Source organism: Solea senegalensis, linkage group LG8 (assembly GCF_019176455.1).
Source record: "Solea senegalensis isolate Sse05_10M linkage group LG8, IFAPA_SoseM_1, whole genome shotgun sequence".
In the NCBI taxonomy this organism is placed as follows: Eukaryota; Metazoa; Chordata; class Actinopteri; order Pleuronectiformes; family Soleidae; genus Solea; species Solea senegalensis.
The window spans coordinates 25818869-25838848 of record NC_058028.1 but is presented as its reverse complement, the minus strand read 5'-3'; the positions used below and the strand labels follow the sequence as shown (position 1 = coordinate 25838848).

Below are 19980 nucleotides of genomic sequence, written 5' to 3'. Positions count from 1 at the left end.
ATTTTGGCTCCTGTCTTGTGGCAGAGGAGATATTTTTGCTTTTCTCCCAGAGAGTTGCTGTTCACTGTTCTCTTTTCTCAGCACAGAGACGCTTGGGAACCATGTCTACAGATTTAAACGCCTGGAGTTGCTGCCATGTGTTTGGCTGATTCGAGCCCTGGTGTACTTAATAAAGTGGCAGGCGAGTAAAGATGCAATCATTCAAAAGAAGGATGGAGAAATGATTCTGGATGGGACAATTAGTTTATGAAGTGCTGTGGAATAATCCTCACAGACTTCTGTCCTGCTGCAATATTCATTTAGGCTTCAATAAATAAACAAAAACTCTTGGTTTTCTTTTACCAAACACACACACACACACACATGGAACAAGAGGACAGCTTGTCTGGCTCTGTTTTCAATTGAATTACGTTTAATAAATAGGATTTGTTTAGCAGACCATTGTTTTAGGGACATTTTGGGAAAGTGAGGATATTCTGGCTACGGACACGAGCACGAGAACCTTAGTTTAAAAAAAGTCCCTTTGAAAAACCTGGATCGGTTCATTAAAAAGCCCCTAGTTAAAATGTGAAATTTAAAAGTGGTTTAAGGTTTAACATGTGGTTTCAAGGGTTATGGGTAAAGGCTTTGGTGATCCATGGAATAAAGTTCTTGGAGTGTGTGTGTGTGTGTGTGTGTGTGTGTGTGTTGGAAAGAATTCCACTTGCCTTTTGGCAATGTGTGTGTTCCTGATTCAGAGGTTTGTGTGTGTTTATGCTTCAGTCTGTGTGCAGTAGAAGTATCTCAGGGACGAAACACTGCACGGCACATGTGGTGACCAGGGAGTAAAGTAAGCAAGCGAGGGAACGAGAGGAAAGAAAAATAAAAGAAAGGAAAGCAGAGGTGGGAAAGAAAAGGACGTGGTTTAGAGAGATCACAGAAGAAACCGACACGAAAACAAGACACAGAGGAAAAAGGTGAAACTGTGAGGAAAATTAAAATCCCAATGACTCCAAAGAGAAGAGAGAGAAGCCACAAGCATTCTTTCTTTCACTAACAAACATCTTCTTTTTTATTTTGTCTCCACACCATTCAATAAATACAAAAATACAAACCAGCTTCATTTCCATAAACAACAAAAATCCATCAAATATGACTTATTTTTGAAAAGAGAATTAGAATCAGTCAAAGCAAAGAGGCAACATGTCCAAACAGACGTGTCTTCACGTGTGGACACACCGACGCCGCTCTGATGTCGACACAACGCAGCACAAGCTCTTAAAAACCAGCGGCACGACTGGTGAGTGTTTCTTCTTTTCCTTAAGTGTTGTGGTTACATTCTATACTGGCAAACACACACACACACACACACACACACACACACATTCACACACACAGATTTAAGCGGGCACTGAGAGCTACTGTAGCTGCACTTGTCAGAGAGAATGGTCGCTGTCCAGATCTGAGCTGTAATAATAAAAAAAAAAAAAACGAGCGTAGGAAAATATATAAAAACAAAATCCAGCAAAAAAAGGGGCGACCGTTTTAGTTCATCTTCGTGTCCTCACTGAATGAGTCTGTTTTTCTTCTTTCGTTCCGTCATTCCTCCGTCTCGTTACAATCCTGGAGCTGATAGCAGGGTGGGGTGGGAGCATGGGTGGGGTGGGGTGAGGCGGGTGAGACCCAGTGTGGCTCTGGGTTCAGGTCCATCTGGGTCTCCACACAGATCAGTGTCTCCAGGTCCGTCTTTTGTCTGGTACTTTGGTCATCAGGTGGTCTTCCTCTTTGGAGTCTGAGGCAAAGAGACACGTAGAGTTCAGACCCACGTCACCACAATAAGACAATAAACAAATCCAATTCAAATATGACGACATATAAATGTTTTGTTCATAGCTATTAAACCAGCTGTTATTATTATGTGTTCTAGTCTTATCCATTCATTTATCTTATTTCTTATATTTCTCTGCATCACTTTTCAAGTAGATTTCACTCCTTTAAAGAATTTATTATTATTTTAATGCATAATAATAATAAGTGCATTATTATTTTAATGCACTTTAAATAAGTGTGTAAAAATGTGTTTTCTTATCTCTGAGCACAGATTAGTGAGCGTTACTACGTTCGTCACTTCACTTCTATTCTACATTCAGATACATACTGTGATCTATAATGTCTATAATATTCCGCTAACTCTGGTCTAGACCACGATCATTCCCACTTTCATCCGTTCACTCTCTGCTGGTTTGATTGGCGGCTGCTTACCGACGCACTCGGAACAGCACGAGCCTTCACTGCGCGTGGTGTTGGAGCAGCTCACGACTGGACATTGTTTCCTTTGACACTTGGTCACACCGTGCTGTGGAGAGAAGCACATAGTAAGATCAGTCACTGACTGTTGTACTTGTACTTTATTTACTACACTATACTCACACCCAGGGGTGTTTTTATCCGCTTTGATTCTTATTCATAGAAAATTGATGACGCTACGATCGTTGGTTTTCATGTGTGACACGCAGCACTTGGCTCGAGCCCGCAGGAAACGGACATTCACTCGCTCACTCGTGGATTATGCATCTTCGCTGCGCTCTCACATGAGCTCACTTGGACATTATCTGGAGATTAGATTATCTGGTGGGAGAATTGTCTGCGTGTCTGAGAGCAGCTGCAGTCATGTCATGTCTGTTCTAACAGGAACGTTCAGGCTTTTTCAACTTAGGGGATGGCTCATGTTATATTTTAAATAATATGCCATTTTTAAAAATTGCATTTTATGACCTGGAACTGGGCACTTTTTGCCAAAAGGTGGCAGTAAAGCTCCTAAAAGCAGTTTGCCAAAACATCATTCCAAAAAAAAGACAGAAAATATAATCATTTTTAAAGTGAGAGAGCAGTGACATGAGATACAGTCCAAACAAGACAAACCAGAGGAAAATGAACTGGGTCGTAGTCCAATAATTCCCAATAAATATCAAAAATGATTACCTCCCTAAGGAAGACACATTTTTGTCTGACTGATTGTCAGCAACTAAACTCAGAGAGTATGTTGGGATACAGCCTAATCAATAAAGGATTGGATTTCAGAGGTGACCTGGACACACATTTGGCTTCAAAAACAATAGTTTAGAAGTTTTAGAGGAGTGTGTTGACACTGAACTATCCTGAGTTTGTGCTCAATCGTACTCACATCACACCAGCAGTTGATGCACTTCATCTCCCCGACCAGCGGCACCCACGGGTGCCAGTTGTCACTGTTCTGATAATAGTTTTTGCCAAACTTGCAGTGTCTCGGTCCGTCCGCTTGCATCATGTCACCGTGCTCCAGGCCGGGCAGCGTCCTGTCCTCCTCCGGACACTCTTTACAGCAGTCTGAGGGGTTATGTCTCACCGGATGGCTGCAGGTCAACACTGGACACGTCACCTTCTCACAGTGGACCTCACCTGTGGATCCCTGTGAAACAAAGACAGCGGATCAGCTCCAGCTCTGCTTCAGAGGAAAGTCGGATCCTTGTTTTCCTCTCGAGTTCATCGAGGAGCTTTTGGAAGAACAAGCTCCAGCCAGATGTGAGCTGGTTGAATGCTGCGTGTTTACCTTGCACGTGCAGACGGCACATTTAATGTAGCCGAAGGGCGGGACAAAGGGATGCCACGTGGTTCCCGGGGCATGCATCTTCTGGTCGCCTTCAAAGTAACAACCTGGGGGAGAAGCAGGAGAGCAGGAGTAAATAAAGGAGTAAATCTTTTACTGTAAAGTGACAATATAAAAAGTGGTACACACCCTCAGGATGTTCCTCCACTCTTTCTGGGGCTTTCATGGTCTCCTTCCTCTCTGGGGAAAAAAAGAAAGATATTTTAATTAATTTATGCTTCTTTTTTTTTTTTCAAGTCATGTGTGGGGAATGGGTTAGGTCATTTTGATTCAAAACATTTTGGTATAAACCGCACAAATGTTCTTACCTAGATGCTCAGCATGATATGCAGATGTTTTATGTGTCAGCTGAAGTCATGTGACCTTAACTTTGGCAGTGTTAAAGTCAGCCCTAGTTTTAAAGTTACACACGTGTATTTATCTTTGGTCCAAATGATTAAATTCCCCCTCGGGACAATGTAAGTTTTTGAAATTAAAATTAGGAATCAGAAGTTAAACTGACATCGACATATACATATCTTTATATTTTTCACTATAACCCTAAACTCTTTTTATTTTAGTCTTGCTACTCACATCCTCTATAAACCAATAATAAATACAAGATGCTTTTAAACTTGAAAAGTGGCCTTCGTGGAAAAAGACTTCCCTCAAAAGGATAAAACCACCATATAAAGCATATGAAATGAGTCCATATTGCACACATATGAATTCTTCTCATGGCTTCCTCACCATCACAGACGGGGCAGCACTTGTCCTCGGGCTGGATAGTTTTGGAGCAAGTCAACAGCGGACAGATGACCGGATCACAGATCACAGTTCGTTTCTGCAGAGAAGAAAAGTGACAAAAGAAAGATTTGTGGCACAGTTTTTTCAGATGTTTGAGCTTTTTTCGTGCGGCGATTCAGTCGTCTTTACCTGGCAGCTGCAGGAGAAGCACTTGTTGTAGCTGGGCGTCCAGCGGGAGCCATGTGCATGGTGCTGGTTCTCAAAGAAGCAGGTGTGCGGATCTTTCTTCAGCTCTTCTGGGTCCTTCACGAACAGGTCGTCAAACTCGGCCTCCTCCGCGTCCCCTCTGGTCCCGGACATGCAGCTGTTGGGCACGTGGACCTGCAGAGGGACGAGTGAGAAGAGGACGTTCATGAGAACAACGACAGAGCAGAGAACAGCAGGCAGGTGTTCAGCTGGCTGAATGCAGCACTTGTTTGCTATAAAAACAGCTTGACCCCGCTGAACACATAGCTCATCAGCCGCTACACCTGCAGAGCTGCAAATGGCTTTTATGGGTGACTGTGCTTCCGAAAGTTTCACTGGACTTTTCAGCACCTGCCAGTGAAAGTGTGCATTTGTGTGGGCCGGTAAACACAAGCACAGCCAAGTCAAAAAGCCAAATATAGGAGTTGTTATTATTCCGTGTGATTCTCCACTGGTGTTATGACCACTTAAGAATCACCCACAGAGTTTCCCTGAGAATCCGCTCATGGATCAGGTCCAGTAAAACCCTTTGGACCATCATAGCAGACTCAAATCCTAAACCTTCACAGCTGCTCGGGCGAGCGTCCCTGTTCTTTCCATTTTTGGCAAGAAAACTGCATCAAATCAAGTCAAGAAAGGTCGGATAGATTCCGATAAATATTGATTTAAATGTATGCAGAGTGTTGTTTTTAACGTGCCTTTCCACGTATCTCTCCTCTGGGATTGAGCTTGGTGCTGACTTGGATGAAGGCCGTTCCCTGGTCCAGGTGTTGCAGTAATTCAACACTGATGTCCTTCAACACGCCCTGAGCCTGGAGGAGAGGATGAGAAGAGAGGATGAGTTCCTGTGCAACGTTTGCTCGTGTGTTTGCTTTCCTCTGTGGACGCCGACGCACCTGTGAGCCGTAGAAGCCGGTCAGCAGCCGCTTGTGTGTGGCGCTGCTGTCTTCCATCTCGCCGATCTCCGCCAGCCCGTGGAGGTGAGCGTTCACGGTGAGGTCGTCCATCTTGCTCAGGCCAGCGACCACGATCTCGTAATGCAGGTGACACTGTTTGTCCACCGACACCCAGGCGTGGCCAGAGGCGCCGGTCCTTACAGGGGGAGACACAAAGTGGCCGGCCAGGAGAGTGGGCAACTCTGGTGGGGAAGGACATTATGAAAGTGAGGGTGGAGCCAGAAACGTGTTAATACGTGTTACACATTTCGAAAGCATTTCCATCTGTTTTCATCTGGCACACTCAAGTGTACAGTTGTAACTTGGCTACGTAAAAAATGAGTGTGTCAGACTACCTACTTTCTCTCATATTTCTGGGTCCAAGTCAAATTAAAATGGATTTAAAAGTCCACAATAATAAGATTTTTGTCTAATGTCTAACTTATATTGAATGTGTGACACTTCTGATCTGTGTAAACTGTTCATTTTATATGTATGCATTACAAATACCTACCTCCATATTGTGTCCTTTCTTTTTGCTGTGTTTAGTGTTTTCTTTTTAACATTCTAATGTATGAATATTAATGTCACAATGCATAACACTAATAAATGATTTGACTGAACGGACTGCAGGTGTGAGGGGAGCTTGTCTCTATGTGGCCCTGTGACAGACTGTGTGTGTGTGTGTGTGTCTCCTCCCTCACAACACATCATCTCCTTCCTTCCTTCCTTCCTTCCTTCCCTCCTTCCCTTGCCACTGATCCTCACCATGTCTTGGTGCCTCCAGGCCGCTGTAGAGCAGAGCCTTTATCTGCCCCCTGAGCTCTCCCTCCTGACTGTGAGCCGTGGCCACGTTGATGAACAGCTCGTTCTGTAGGAGCATGTGAATGTGTCGCGCCTCCAGACGACTCCAGCTGCCCTCTGCTCGGCCCGTGGCCTTGTTGTACTCGGGCGTCAGGTCGTACAGGACGGAGCGCTTGTTGCGGCGCCTCGGCTTCAGCTCCACGGTGACGCCGACCACGTCGCTGCTGAGACCTGCGACCTGAACCTGCAGCAAGGATTCAAACATGTCATTAACCTGTGAATTCATGTCATTTCAGGTTTGTTTCAGTAAATATATACAGTCTATGATGTTAAGCTGTCAGACAGGTGATGTACAGTGAAGTGAATGCATTATATGACAAGGGTTCCATGTATATTAGTACATATACATATTAAATGAACTCATTAATAACAGTCTTTGTAAGTGTGAATATGTTCTGTTTACTGGTCTAATATGAATATCTTTGTTTGTGGACATGCAGACGTCACTATCTTCAGGTATGGGAAACAACAACTAACATAAGTAAGTATACATAAGTATAGTGTAGTATATATATGTATAAATACTGTATATACTAACATGTTAGTTACAGTATATACAGTAAAGTATAGTGTAGTATATATATATATAAATACTGTATATACTATCATTTTAGTTACAGTATATACAGTAAAGTATAGTATAGTATATATATGTATAAATACTGTATATACTAACATGTTAGTTACAGTATAGTATATACAGTTAAGTATAGTGTAGTATATATATGTATAAATACTGTATATGCTAACATGTTAGTTACAGTATATACAGTAAAGTATAGTATATATATGTATAAATACTGTATATACTAACATGTTAGTTACAGTATATACAGTATACTGTATATACATTTATACTATACTAAATAAGTATAGTATAATATATATGTATAAATACTGTATATACTAACATTTTAGTTACAGTATAGTATATACAGTAAAGTAAAGTATAGTATATGTATAAATACTGTACATAGTAACATTTTAGTTACAGTATAGTATATACAGTAAAGTATAGTATATATGTATAAATATTGTATACTAACATTTTAGTTACAGTATATACAGTAAAGTATAGTATAGTATATATGTATAAATACTGCATATACTAACATTTTAGTTATAGTATAGTATATACAGTAAAGTATAGTATAGTATATATGTATAAATACTGCATATACTAACATTTTACTTACAGTATAGTATATAGAGTAAATACTGTATATAGTGTTGTGTTAAAAGTCTGATAACAAGCTCCACCCTCAGATAAATAAAAACAACCCTCACCTGATAGTCCAGCGTGCCGTTGTCATGGAGATTGAAGATGGCCGATCCAACACCTCCACTCTTCCCCGGGGTCAGTGCGTCCCCGCTGGACATCACACTCTGGATCGCTGGAGCGACACAAAGACGGGTTAATGTCCAAACTTCTGCTCAGAATATTCATTCTTGTTATTGTTTCCCGTTCAGAACCTCCTACAACATTAACACTTTGAACATTCATCATTTTGACAATCGAATGCTTGTTTAGAAAGTAAATAGCACAAAAATGAAAATGAATTGGCTTTTTTCTAAAAGAAAGTGGAAACTTTTCACATTGGCAGTGTAACGTGGGACCCCGACCCCCACGCCCCCTTTGAGAACCACTGCCTGACAGCATCAGAGATGAGGCAATGATTTATGTCAAAGCTCTGCTGGTTGGCTGAAGGACGGAAAACACACACACACACACACACACACTAGCCACATAATGTCATCCCTTCACTGAGACAGAGTCATTGAGGGGACAGACTCAATTGAACCACTAATCAGGAGGCGTCTCTGTCAGTGTAATTGTGTGTGACCTTCAGCCAAATGCATACATGTTGGAGTCTATCTGACACACACACACACACACACACACACACACACGTATGAGATTAAGCCTTCACATGAGGTAACCCATGCTGAATGCAGTGGGCTTTAAAAGACTGAGGTGAAACGACAGGAAGGAATGAGGACAAAAGTGCACAGAGACAGAAGAGGAACCCAAAACAGAGACGTCTGCGTCTGTTCCCGGACTCTCTGGGACCGCAGAAGTCCTCAAGTCCATTTGCCACTGATTCAGTATCTCAGAAAACAAGAGGAACACGGAGACGACAGGACAGACGGAGAGTTGGACGGAGGGACTGATGGGAGAGATAGAGGGAGGAAGAGAGGAGCGAGAGAGAGAGAGAGTGTTGGGTTCGAATTCTTCATACATAACGTAAAAGCTGTTAATCACAGCACTGGAACACCAGCAAGGAGAGTCCAGTCCAGCAGACTGTGGCCTTGTATGTGTGTGTGTGTGAGAGACAATGGAAATGTCACTGTAAGTGATTCATTGATACTCAATGCTCACGTTCAAGTATGTGTCCCATGAAGAGAGCATGTGTGCGTGTTTTATGGTTTCAAACGGTCGGGCTGTCCACAACATTCCTGAGACCTCTCACACACACACACACACACACACACACACACAGTGTTGGTGGGCCACCAAGTCCAACAGAAGGTCTATAAACATGGTTTTCCCCCCGCGATAAGACTTGAAAGGATGGAGACGGAGAGAGAGAGAGAAAAAAAGGGAAGTATTTCCAGAGAGGAATGACAAAAACAGCCACACATGGACGAGCACAAACACATTTTGCTGTTGTGCAGGGGGAGGAAAGATAAGCTTAACCGTTTCTGTTTTTCACTTCACTCACTGTCGCAGGACTTTCTGCCCGTGATGAAGCCAGAGATTTGCCGCGGGTCCTGAGCCTCGGTCGCCACGGTGATCTCCAGCTGACCGCGAGATAACCAGAACAATTCGCGGCTGTTCAGGTCTGTCAGCACCTCGGCGAAGTCCGGATCCTGCACAGATTGAGTCAGATGTGAAATGTGGGTCAGCTGTGAGAGAATATGAAACTTTAATCCAGTGAACACAGGCGGCCTTCGGAGAAGATGTTAACACTTCCACCGCGGGGTTAACCCCATGGTTCTCAAACTGTGGTACGTGACAGGAAGAGGAGGGTGATGAGAGAGAAGATGACTTTGCTCGGCCTATTTACGCCGCTCTATTTCAACGTCACTGATTATCAGTATTTTCTCCGGTGTGTTTGATGAAAAGTGAAGGGAGTCAACGTCATTGCAGCGCCACCTTGTGGTGCCTGATGAATTGGGTGGAATTTGGAGTTTCTCTGTCTTCCAGTTGTTGCTGCTTGAAGATTTTTAAAAATAACCAGAGACGTTCTGGAACCAGATGAGTGAAATCTCGTCTCCATAACTTAGATGCATGAATCATGAAGACACGACAGCACAGTGTGTAAATCACCAACACACACAAACACACACACACACACACACACACACACACACACAGGATGGCTCAGAGCGGAGAGTGTGAGAAGTGTTGGATTAATAAGACAGATGTACGAGCGTGTTGAAGAAATGTTACTTTTATGACCTCGTGGCCTCGCTTCAATATAAATATACATGTGCCATAAATCCATGTGGTGAGAGGCCAAAACAGAGAGAGAGGAAGGGTGACTTATATTAGAGGGAAATGAACGGACAGACTAATGAGGGAAAACTAAGGTGAGGACGGATATATATATATATATATATATATATATATATATATATATATACTGTATATATATGGAGCGCTTGTGTAAATCAGCTGGAGCTGAAACATGAAAAAATGCCTTCACACGTTTCAAACTCTGTTTTTCCCATTCAGGTAAAAAAGCGTCTGTTAGTGACTCAGCTCGACTCGCGGTGACTCAGCACTTCAGCTCTGGGTGTCTCGCTCGCTCGCTCGCAGAGGTCATGTTTTCTTGCACAGACAGTTTTCTCTCACCACTGGGCCTGAGAAGGGTTGCATCGGCTCTTCATGCAATTCCTGGCAGAATTAAAAACAGGCCCGCCTTTCATCACTCCGCCCCCCCCAGCCCCGACCCCCCCGCCCCCATCCATCTCAGCCCACAGACCACTAACCACTGACATGTGTGTGTGTGTGCGCAGTCCATCCTCTCTACCCCTCCCTCCTGTGTGTCTCTCATCCCTCGCTCTCACATCTGTCTGCTGAAAAGCTCTCTCTCTCTCTCTCTCCCTCTCTCCCCCTCACACACAAACTTTCTCTCCCTCTCTCGTCTCAATCCATTCTCCTCGTCACGTCTCGGGGTAGTTAACTGTGATCAGAGCGGCGGCGGCGGCGACGTGAACGCTAGGATGTGGTGACCGAGCCACATCCTAGCGTCTCAGAGAGGGAAGGTGCGGTGGAGAGAAGTTGTTGTGTCATATGTTCCTAACCAACAACAACAACGCCGCTCCTCCTCCTCCTCCTCCTCCTCCTCTTCCTCCTCCTCCTCCTGCAGATAACGCTGTTCCCATGCCATGCAGGGGAACACACACTCAACCATTTCTTTGCAGCAAACACAATGTCGACGCTACGACTCACGTGAGACGTGACGTTGGCTCGGATCTCCCTCAGGATGTGTTGACGGTACGAAAGCTGGACACGGATGGGCACCAAAAGAGGCTCTGAGGAGAGAGAAGCACCGTTTACAAAGAAATATCACGTTAATTCAAAACGTCAACAAATACTTTAAACGTGTACTTCAATGCAGTTCATTTACAAGTACAACGGAATATTAAATTGATCAAATAATCCTCTCTTTGTTGACACGGCACGAGTCAATCTGATACTTGCCTGGATCAGAAATCCCTGAATATCATGTTCATGCTTCAGTAAACACAGATGGTAAAGAGAGAGACACGCACCACCGCTGTCATGTGACCACGACATGAGCGATGGCCGCACATGCCCGCCACACTGCAGTGCTCATGTCAGCTGTGGGGACATATTTTAAGCTAAAAGACGACAAATAAATAAAGGGAAAGCTAAATTCTAACTCAGTCGTTTTGTGGGATCATTTATTTCTTCCCTTTGTGGGATTAAAATATTTGAAACACGGTTGGAGATACGGCATGTTTGTGAAATATCTGCTTTTCTCTTATTCGGTTTAGTTTTTTATACATATTTCATAGGCTTTTTATTTCTTCTTTACAGGAGCAGAATATGTGTTACACAGTTGGATAATTATACATGCCTCACAGAGTGAAAAAAGACCCGCGGAAATGATATTATGCCATCCCTAATCTAATCTAATCTAATCTAATCATAAAACATATCATTTGTATTGAGATTAAAATGTCAATCTGTAAGTGATCAAACCATTTCGTCAATAACGTGATGCAGAGCTGAGCTGTGTCTGCAGCTTCTCTCCCACACGTCTTTGACCTCTCACCTCTGTCTCTGTGTTTGATGAGGCCCTGCAGGATGAGTATGAAGTGCAGGTTGTTCTCGGTGTCGCTCAGCGTCAACATGGCGATGCCTCCCATGCCCGAGTTCTCCTCCTCGGATGTCAGCGCCGCACTGAACGTCTCTGCGCGTATGGAAACACAACAACGTGACCGTGCGCTCAAAGTAGACGGCGGAGTGTATACAAGTCCGCTCGTGTGTGAATACTGAATTCACATGAAAACATGAATAATGCCACATTCTTCACACACACATACACACACCGGCAAACAGAGCTCTGTGCTTGATGATCTTTCCCTCCACGTCTTCTCGTCTGCTCGCCGATGTAGTCATGCGGACGCGCATCTGTTCGCTCTGCAGCTGTCGCATGAGAGGCTTGGCCAGGTTCTTCCAGACTCCACAGATCTGCACACACACACACACACACACACAGAGAGAGAGAGCGTGAAGCTATAACACTGTGATTTTAAGGTCATATTTGAGCTAACGTTTCAATACAGTTGCATAAAAACTTCACCATGAAAGCAGCAGGAAAGAAACGTGGCAGTGAGCCTGCGCTTCATAGCTCAGAGTTCAGGTTTAATAAGCCGTCCTCTGCTCAGGCAGTGATGTAATGTGTGAAAACTTCTCTCTTTCCCCCACCACCACCCTCCAGCACAACCTTCTATTTGCCCCGGGGTGTTTTCTGGGTCCTGTGTTTGGGGGTCACTGAGCTGTGTATGCATACAGGCAGGAAATGATGTATAGTGACGGCGTCTGCCGACGTGCACGCGTGGATACTACTGTTACACGGACGATATGGGCCTTTCATTAAACTCGGCCTTGTGTGTGTGTGTGTGTGTGTGTGTGACGGTGACTGAGTGAGTGCATGAGCGCTCGTGGATGTTTGGAGCAATCACACAGAGTTTATGATGTTTACAAAGAGGCAGTGAAGGAAAGCGGTGAGTGTGTATGCGTGTGCATATCTAAATATATCATTTATTATTGTAGGGTGAGTTATGACAGAAGAGGTTTGAGCACAGAGTCGTGGAGTGAGATCATTTATCAAACCGGTACTTAAAGTCTCACACACACACACACACACACAGAAGAAAGATTATAAATGAGTTTCTTTTTTTATTTATGGGATGTCTTACCATGTCTGACTGTCCCTTAGGGACCCTGTACTCAAACGCCACGCTGCCATCTGAATCCAGGAAGATTATTTTACCGGGACGATCCATTCTGCACAGCGGGGGGGAAGAGACGAGATCGGACAGATTTTTAATGAGAGGAACATTTTTCTTCAGCTCCATTTTACACCATGATGTCTTTTACAGTGTAAAGTTCATTTTTAAGAGTGGCTGTTTGAGATACTGGCACACAGTCAGACGCTAAACAAAATAATCATGCAATAACATTTATACCTGCTTATAAATCTTATGACATCTTAAGAGCATCAAACTGTCACTCCCTGCACCAAAGTCCACAGAGAACAACACGTTTATGTCACTTAACTTGAATTTTAAAGCACAAAATAGCACATTTGAACTCACTAAAGGAGGCAGCAGTGGAGCTACTGTGTGCTGTGGTGTTAAAATGGTTCATTCTCTCTAAGGACTTTCTTATGGGTCATGAGCAGCTCATGATGTGACGCAAATAATTGAATATAATCATTAAAAGACTGTTGAATACAGACTAAGAGCAGCAAACGTATTCTTAACATGCCCAAGACTTAAGATGACTGATTTGTGGTTCTTAAAAAACCTGAACCAACACTCCAGCTTTGCTCGGGAACAGATAATATAGAGATATACTGCAGTTAGTGTGCGTCGTACCTCTGGAATGTGATGGAGAAGGCCAGGCTGGTTCTGGTCAGAGAGAAGCGAGCTCTGGCGACACCGCTGGAGCTCCACAAGTCTGTCCCACCGGTCAACAGTGCCACAAAGTCTGCAGGAGGACACAGAGGAGTCCGGTTATAAACATAGAAATATCATAATAAAGTGCTTCATTTAAAACATGTGCTGCATTCTCCGCTCACCGGTGCGACTCTCCCCGGGGCCCATGTCCTCGGAGCTCAGGTACGATCTGTCATTGTAAGATTTGTGGAGGTCGTCCTCTTTCTCTTTTCCCTTCTCATGGAAGAAGTCAAAGCTCTCCAGGACCGGGTCTGTCTGCTTTGTGTCATCGCCACCTAAAGACGGGAGGAGGAAAGCACTTACATAAGCTGTCACTTGCATTTTTCTAGGAATAAAGTGAATAAAGTGTTATTGGCCTGTGAAATCTCCGCTGAATTAACACTAATGTGATCTGATTTCACGTTTCATTCATTCATTTATTTATTTTAATTATTATTATGCTATGAAAAAAAAAAAGGTACGAAGTCAAAATCTTATTGAATTAATGGGTCATTTTAATTTAATTTCAAATTATGGCTTAATCTAATTCATTTCAACTTAATAACTTCAACAGTTTTAATCTCGAGTGAGCAAATACCTTATTTTTGAATGAACACATTCTGCATGAATCTGTTTATGACATGGACACTGGGACATGTGTGGACAAGTGTGAGACAGGTGCTCAGTTTCAGCACGAGGTGAATTGAGAGTGACAGTGGCGTGTGAGTCCAACAGTGATCCGCTGTTCCACACACACTGTTTGCATCCTGATGTAATGTGAAGACCTCAGCGCTTTGCACACACACACACACACACACACACACACACACACACACACTGTGCTCACTTGGCCAAATAAAGACACGGTCACACTCTCCTGAGAATTAAAACCTCAAAACCTCACACTGCCACACACTGCAGCCGCCTAAATGTTCCAAAGTGCTCAGCTGGACCTTCTGCTTTCTGTCTTGGTGGGTGACACAAACACACACACGCACACACACACAAACGCACACACACACACACACACTTTAAATCGCATCATCCCCCCCCTCCCCTCATTTGCTCTCCTCCACTGGACACACTGCAGGACTTCTGGGCAATGTCACTCTCACTTCTCCCCACTTAACACTACTGAATCCTCAGGTGCACCAGTCATTACACACACACACACACACACACACACACACACACACACACACACACACACACACACACATCATTTCCCATCATTTCCACAAACACACAGACACACACACCCACAACACACACACACACAGTTCCACCCACCAGAAGCACACGCTGACCCACCCAGAGTGTGCTGACCCACCCAGAGTGTGCGCGCTTGTATTTTTTTTACCTGTTTAGGACCTTTTCTGTCACCAAAACCTGGTCCTAATGAGGCAGAACCTCATTCCTGAGGAGCTGGACACGTTTAGGGCTAAGGTTTATATAAGTTGTGCTTATGTTAGGGTTACGCAGTAACTGCATGGTTCAGGATTGAGGCTGTTTAAATGAATGCAGGTCTGAATAGATGGGAGGTAAATGTCCATTTGAATGGGAACTGAATCCAGCAGCAGTTCTGAAGACTAACGAGCAGACCAAGACGATTCAAAAAACAACAAATCTGTGCATGCAACAGGAGATTGAAGGTAGAGAAATATGATTGATTGATTCAACATAGAGACGGAGGTGGACCAGTACCTTTAGGGCAGGTTTTACAGCAGTGGCCCGGCAGGAGGACCGGGTCATCACAGTTGGGTTTAGGACAGTCCTGTTTGATGTTCTTGCAGTTGACCTTCCCAAACACCTTTCCACGACGACTCTTTTGCTGCACAAGAGGAAATAAAACGTCATATACAACAAACTCAGCCCATCTGGTGCAGGGGTGTCAAACTCATTTTTGTTCAGGGGCCACATACAGCACAATTTGATCTCAAGTGGGCCGGACCAGTAAAAATAGTAAAATAATAGCATAATAACCTATGAACAACAAGAACTCCTTGCTTTTTTTCTCCTTTGTTTTACATTTAATGAAGGATATTTTTACAAAACATGAAGTTTCTTGAGAAATATAAGTGCAATTTCAACAATATCATGCCTAAATGTACTATTTACACATCACACTGGCTCTATAAAGGCACAAACATTTAGTCACAGCTATCTGGAAGAGATTTAGATTTTAACAAATTCATCCTGTGGGCCGGATTGGACCCTCTGGCGTATGTTTGACACCCCTGATCTGGTGAATGCTTGTAGACAATCAACATGGATGACTGAAGAAGGAGGTTTGTGAGGATCTAATGGTGCACAAGGACATGAACGTAGCATAATGGCAAAAACAATATACTGCACAAAGATGGTATAAACACAAAAGAAAAAGTCAATGCGTGGACTGAGGAATGGAATTAAAATAGAAGAAACAGTACTGAAATAAACGTAAACGTTACGTAAATAATCAAATCAACACTCACATTAGAAACAAGGTTGTCGGTGCGGACACCAGGAAAACCAAAATGATAGAGTGAATAATATCTTAAGAATGTGTTTTCCACTTTGTCTCATCATTACTCAGCGTTTTTGTCTGGAAACTCAAGTTTGTAAACCACCAACACCCCCACACCAACATCCCTGATTTTACATTACAGCCCACATGAGCTTAAAATGCAGATTTTACTGTGTGGCCTTTGGTGCGGGAGAGGGAGTCGCTTTAGCAACTTCACTTCAGCAAAGGTGAAAAAAAAAACAAAACACAATATTTAAATTCTAGGCAACATTGAACAAATTCTCCACTATTTACTATTTCACACACACTGATGATGAGTTTGGGATGTGTGGAGAGAGCAGGTTAAGATCACACTTACTGGTTCGCAGTGGCACTGGACACAGTGCATGACGCCGAAGGGCTCCCCCAGGTCTGGGTGCCACGTGTCGGCCAGGGAGTAGAAGCGTCCTCCGAATGAGCATCCTGTCACACAAACACTGCTGAGTACACGTGTCGTCTTCAAGGTCAAACATTAGGATCACTGCAGGCAGTCGTGATTAGACGCCACACGTGAGGTTTTTGTCCTTTTAAATGACAAAGTGTAACTCTCTGGCTCTTATTAAGTGTCACATGCTGCGTGACAAACCATGCAGACCGGACCATTGAAGATATTTTCACATTTTCAACAAATAAGTCCTGCATAGCTCACTGCCCAGTCATGACGGAGGCGACTGAAACTCCCTGGATGCCTCAACCGTGTATCCTGTCCCACATAAATGATCCATGAGGAAGAGATCAATTCAATTTTCCACTGGAAAAAAAAACAGTCAGAAGTTCCCAGAAATGCAGAAAATGTAGTTCAAACTTGAAGTGCAGTTTGGTATGAAGTCTATATAATAAACACATATTAAAGTGATTTTGACATTATGGAGGACGGTGTCTGAACTAACGTAACAGAAACACTCCGTCATGTCGGAACTAACCTCCCCACTGCCTTGGTTTTTCTGCAGTAACCGCACAGATAAGTGGGGCAGCAGTTCCTGGCCCAGTGTGCATGTGCACAGCCTCTAACTCCACTTTAAAGCAGTAAATTATAGTAGTTTCACTTTAAATCCAGTGTGCTGGCCGTAAAAAAAACACATCACTGTTCTAATATATAGGGACTTGGTTGCATATTGATTTTACAGGAGATAAAAATGGCTTCTAGTGTTGTTATTACTATACTGCCATCATAATTAAGTGTTAGGCGTGCGGAGTTACTAGAGGAATATTATAGTGATGTTTGTGGTTAGAATAAGTGGCTGTAAGGGCTGGGACTCTCTCTCACACACACACACACACAGTAAAAAAAAGAGAAAGTGGTTGGGTTAAACTTAAGTACTTGAGTTGACAACACACAAATAAATAGTCAAGAAGTTATAATAGCACATTTTATGTATATATATATATATATATATATATATGTATATATGTAAGTATCAAGATGTGCAAGTAACACTCAAATTAACTAGTTTACATTAAAGCGTGGTTTGAAATTGTCTTTACATAACTTGATAACTCACTAATGAATCCAGTTTGTTGAAACTTAAGTTTACGAGCTGTGTGAGTTGTGTTCACAAAAGTTGACCGCACTCATTCAAAATGAGTCGTGTTGTGGGCAACACACAAACTAACAGAGTGCATCTAAATCAACAAGTCACATGACATGATGGTCTTATAAGTGTAGCACTTCATTTACAAGCTCTACAAGCTGCAGTACATACTCCAGTCCTGTATGTGGTGCTGTAATCAAAATGAAGCTGAAGCTTGCATGGCTTGTGTGATGTGTACAAACTTCTTTTTTTTTCTTGTGATTTGAACAAATCACAGAAATAGAATCCAGACAATAACAATAAATAAAATAAATAAATAAATAAAAACTAAACAAAAACGTAAGGGTGGCCTTTTGCAATCGTTTTTCGCCATTTCCAAAAATAGCATTTATTTGTGTGTGTAGATGAAAAGCCATAAACGTTTTGTGGATTCTGCTTAAATTGTGTGTCACTGCCCTAAGTTTGTGTGACATTTTGTGTTTTCACTGCACACAGACACAATGTTACCGCCCCGGACACGACCTGCCTCTGTCACTGCCACCGGCCTGGTTCACATTATTCTTTCATTAAAGTGACTTCACACTTGAAACAGTGCAGCCAAACTGTGAGCCGCTCGCTCGCTCGCTTCGCCTGCCACCTCTGCCTCTGCTCAAATAAATCATCCCAGAGGAGCCGGGCACTTGGAATGGAAAAGTAGACGGACTGAGCCGCGTCCGCGCTGAGGCGGCGCACGTTGGACGTGGAGTTCCCACAGTGACTTTACAAAAACCGCACTGGGTTTTATTTTTTTCACACGTGAATCAAATGGCATTCGCTGTGGTTATGACTCAGATGTTTGCCGCTAGTTTTACACATGAGCAACACTGGCAATTACAGGACGCTTCAGGGATGAAGCCCGTGTGGAAATTCAAGAAAATTGGGTAAGTGTGTTATTATAGTGGGAGGGGGGGTGGTGTAAAGGAACAGTTACAAGAAAATCACTTTAAATAGCAGCTCGTGGGCTAATACTGTACTGAGCCACTTCACCCTTGCATGCAACTTATAGGAATTCAAAACCAGACCTAACACACACCTGCTTTTCAACTTTAATTAATTAAATTACTACTCATGTTATTACAATTGTTAATCGAGTACTAAGTTAATTGTCAGCCATTTTGATAATCAATTAATCAGGTGCTTTTTTTTTAGTAAGCGAGTAAAAGCAGTTTTGTGATTTTTCAGCTTCTTAAATGTGAAAACATGTCTGCTTTTTCACTCCACATAACTAAGAAAACTGAATCATTTCGTTTGACGTTTGAGAACATCATCATTTCCAGGTTTGGGAAACACTGAGCGACATTATCTGACATTTTAGGGACCAAAGTACTCAATTCATCCCAAGTAGTCTAGCCCTAAATATTAGATTTTAAAAAACAAAATCTAGGCTTTATAATCTTGTAATCATGTGCTCACTACTGCCCCCCACTGGGAGAAAAAAAACTAATTCAAAATCTAATTCTGCTTGGGGCCCCATAAATGCTTGGTCCGGCCCTAAAGGGCATGATCCAAATCCAAAAAGCACACATGTTTAACTTGAGTGCAGCTGCATCATCATCATCATCATCACCACCATCATCATCGTCACAGCGCTGTGTGACGTCACACTCTGTGTCTTCTTACCTGACAAGCCTTTGAAGGGCAGCGGTTCTCTCTCTGACTGGATGGGCAGAGCGGCAGACTTGAGCCGCGAGGCCGTTCCGGTGCGCAGCCACGCGCAGCTCAGGACGCACAGCAAGGAACGGAGCGCGCGGGGAAGCAGCATCCCAAAACTTCCTCTCTCGCTCCCTCTCTCTCTCTCTCTCTCTCTCTTTCCTTCTGTCCACTGAAGATTTCCCTCAAACCTTTCAAGTGCTCCGTACTTTTAAAGCGCCGCGCTCGATGAATTGATTCAGCTTCGTCCTTAAATCCTCCAAAGTGTCCAGAGTTCCCCGAGTTTTTGGACAAGCTTTCGTTTTTCTTTTTTTTCCCTCTTTCCTTTCTTTCCGTAGACAGAAGGTGGTGCGTCTGTCCTCTTCCACGGTCCCGTCCCTCCCTGTTTTATAGTCCTGCTGCCCTGACAGCCTGAAGCAGCCACCGGCCAGGAGGAGGAGGAGGAGGAGGAGAGGGAGGAGGAGGAGGTGTGTGGGGGGCGGTTGATGGGAGGGATGGGGGTTGGGGGAGGCTGATGGAGAAGGAAGTCGACGACCTCGCATCAATTCACATTCACTCTAAAGATATGGAAACGAGTCTGTGTCTGTGTATGTTACATCAGACAGATTCTACATAAGT

General features: G+C 43.4%; 1 protein-coding gene across 1 annotated transcript; it reads right to left on the bottom strand.

Annotated features, from left to right (window-relative positions):
• Positions 1 to 1074: 1074 nt before the first annotated feature.
• chrd (chordin) lies at positions 1075 to 19777 on the bottom strand. Its single transcript, XM_044033063.1, has 21 exons — positions 19333 to 19777; positions 16461 to 16564; positions 15301 to 15427; positions 13740 to 13892; positions 13537 to 13648; positions 12856 to 12943; positions 11983 to 12124; positions 11706 to 11843; positions 10856 to 10938; positions 9120 to 9267; positions 7684 to 7790; positions 6301 to 6580; positions 5494 to 5735; positions 5296 to 5409; positions 4541 to 4732; positions 4355 to 4448; positions 3755 to 3805; positions 3569 to 3672; positions 3164 to 3427; positions 2242 to 2335; positions 1075 to 1771 (listed from the first exon to the last, which is right to left on the bottom strand). The coding sequence occupies exons 1-21, from the start codon at positions 19472 to 19474 to the stop codon at positions 1707 to 1709; spliced, it is 2844 nt and encodes a 947-aa protein (XP_043888998.1). The 5' UTR covers positions 19475 to 19777; the 3' UTR covers positions 1075 to 1706.
• Between the last annotated feature and the right edge of the window lie 203 nt (positions 19778 to 19980).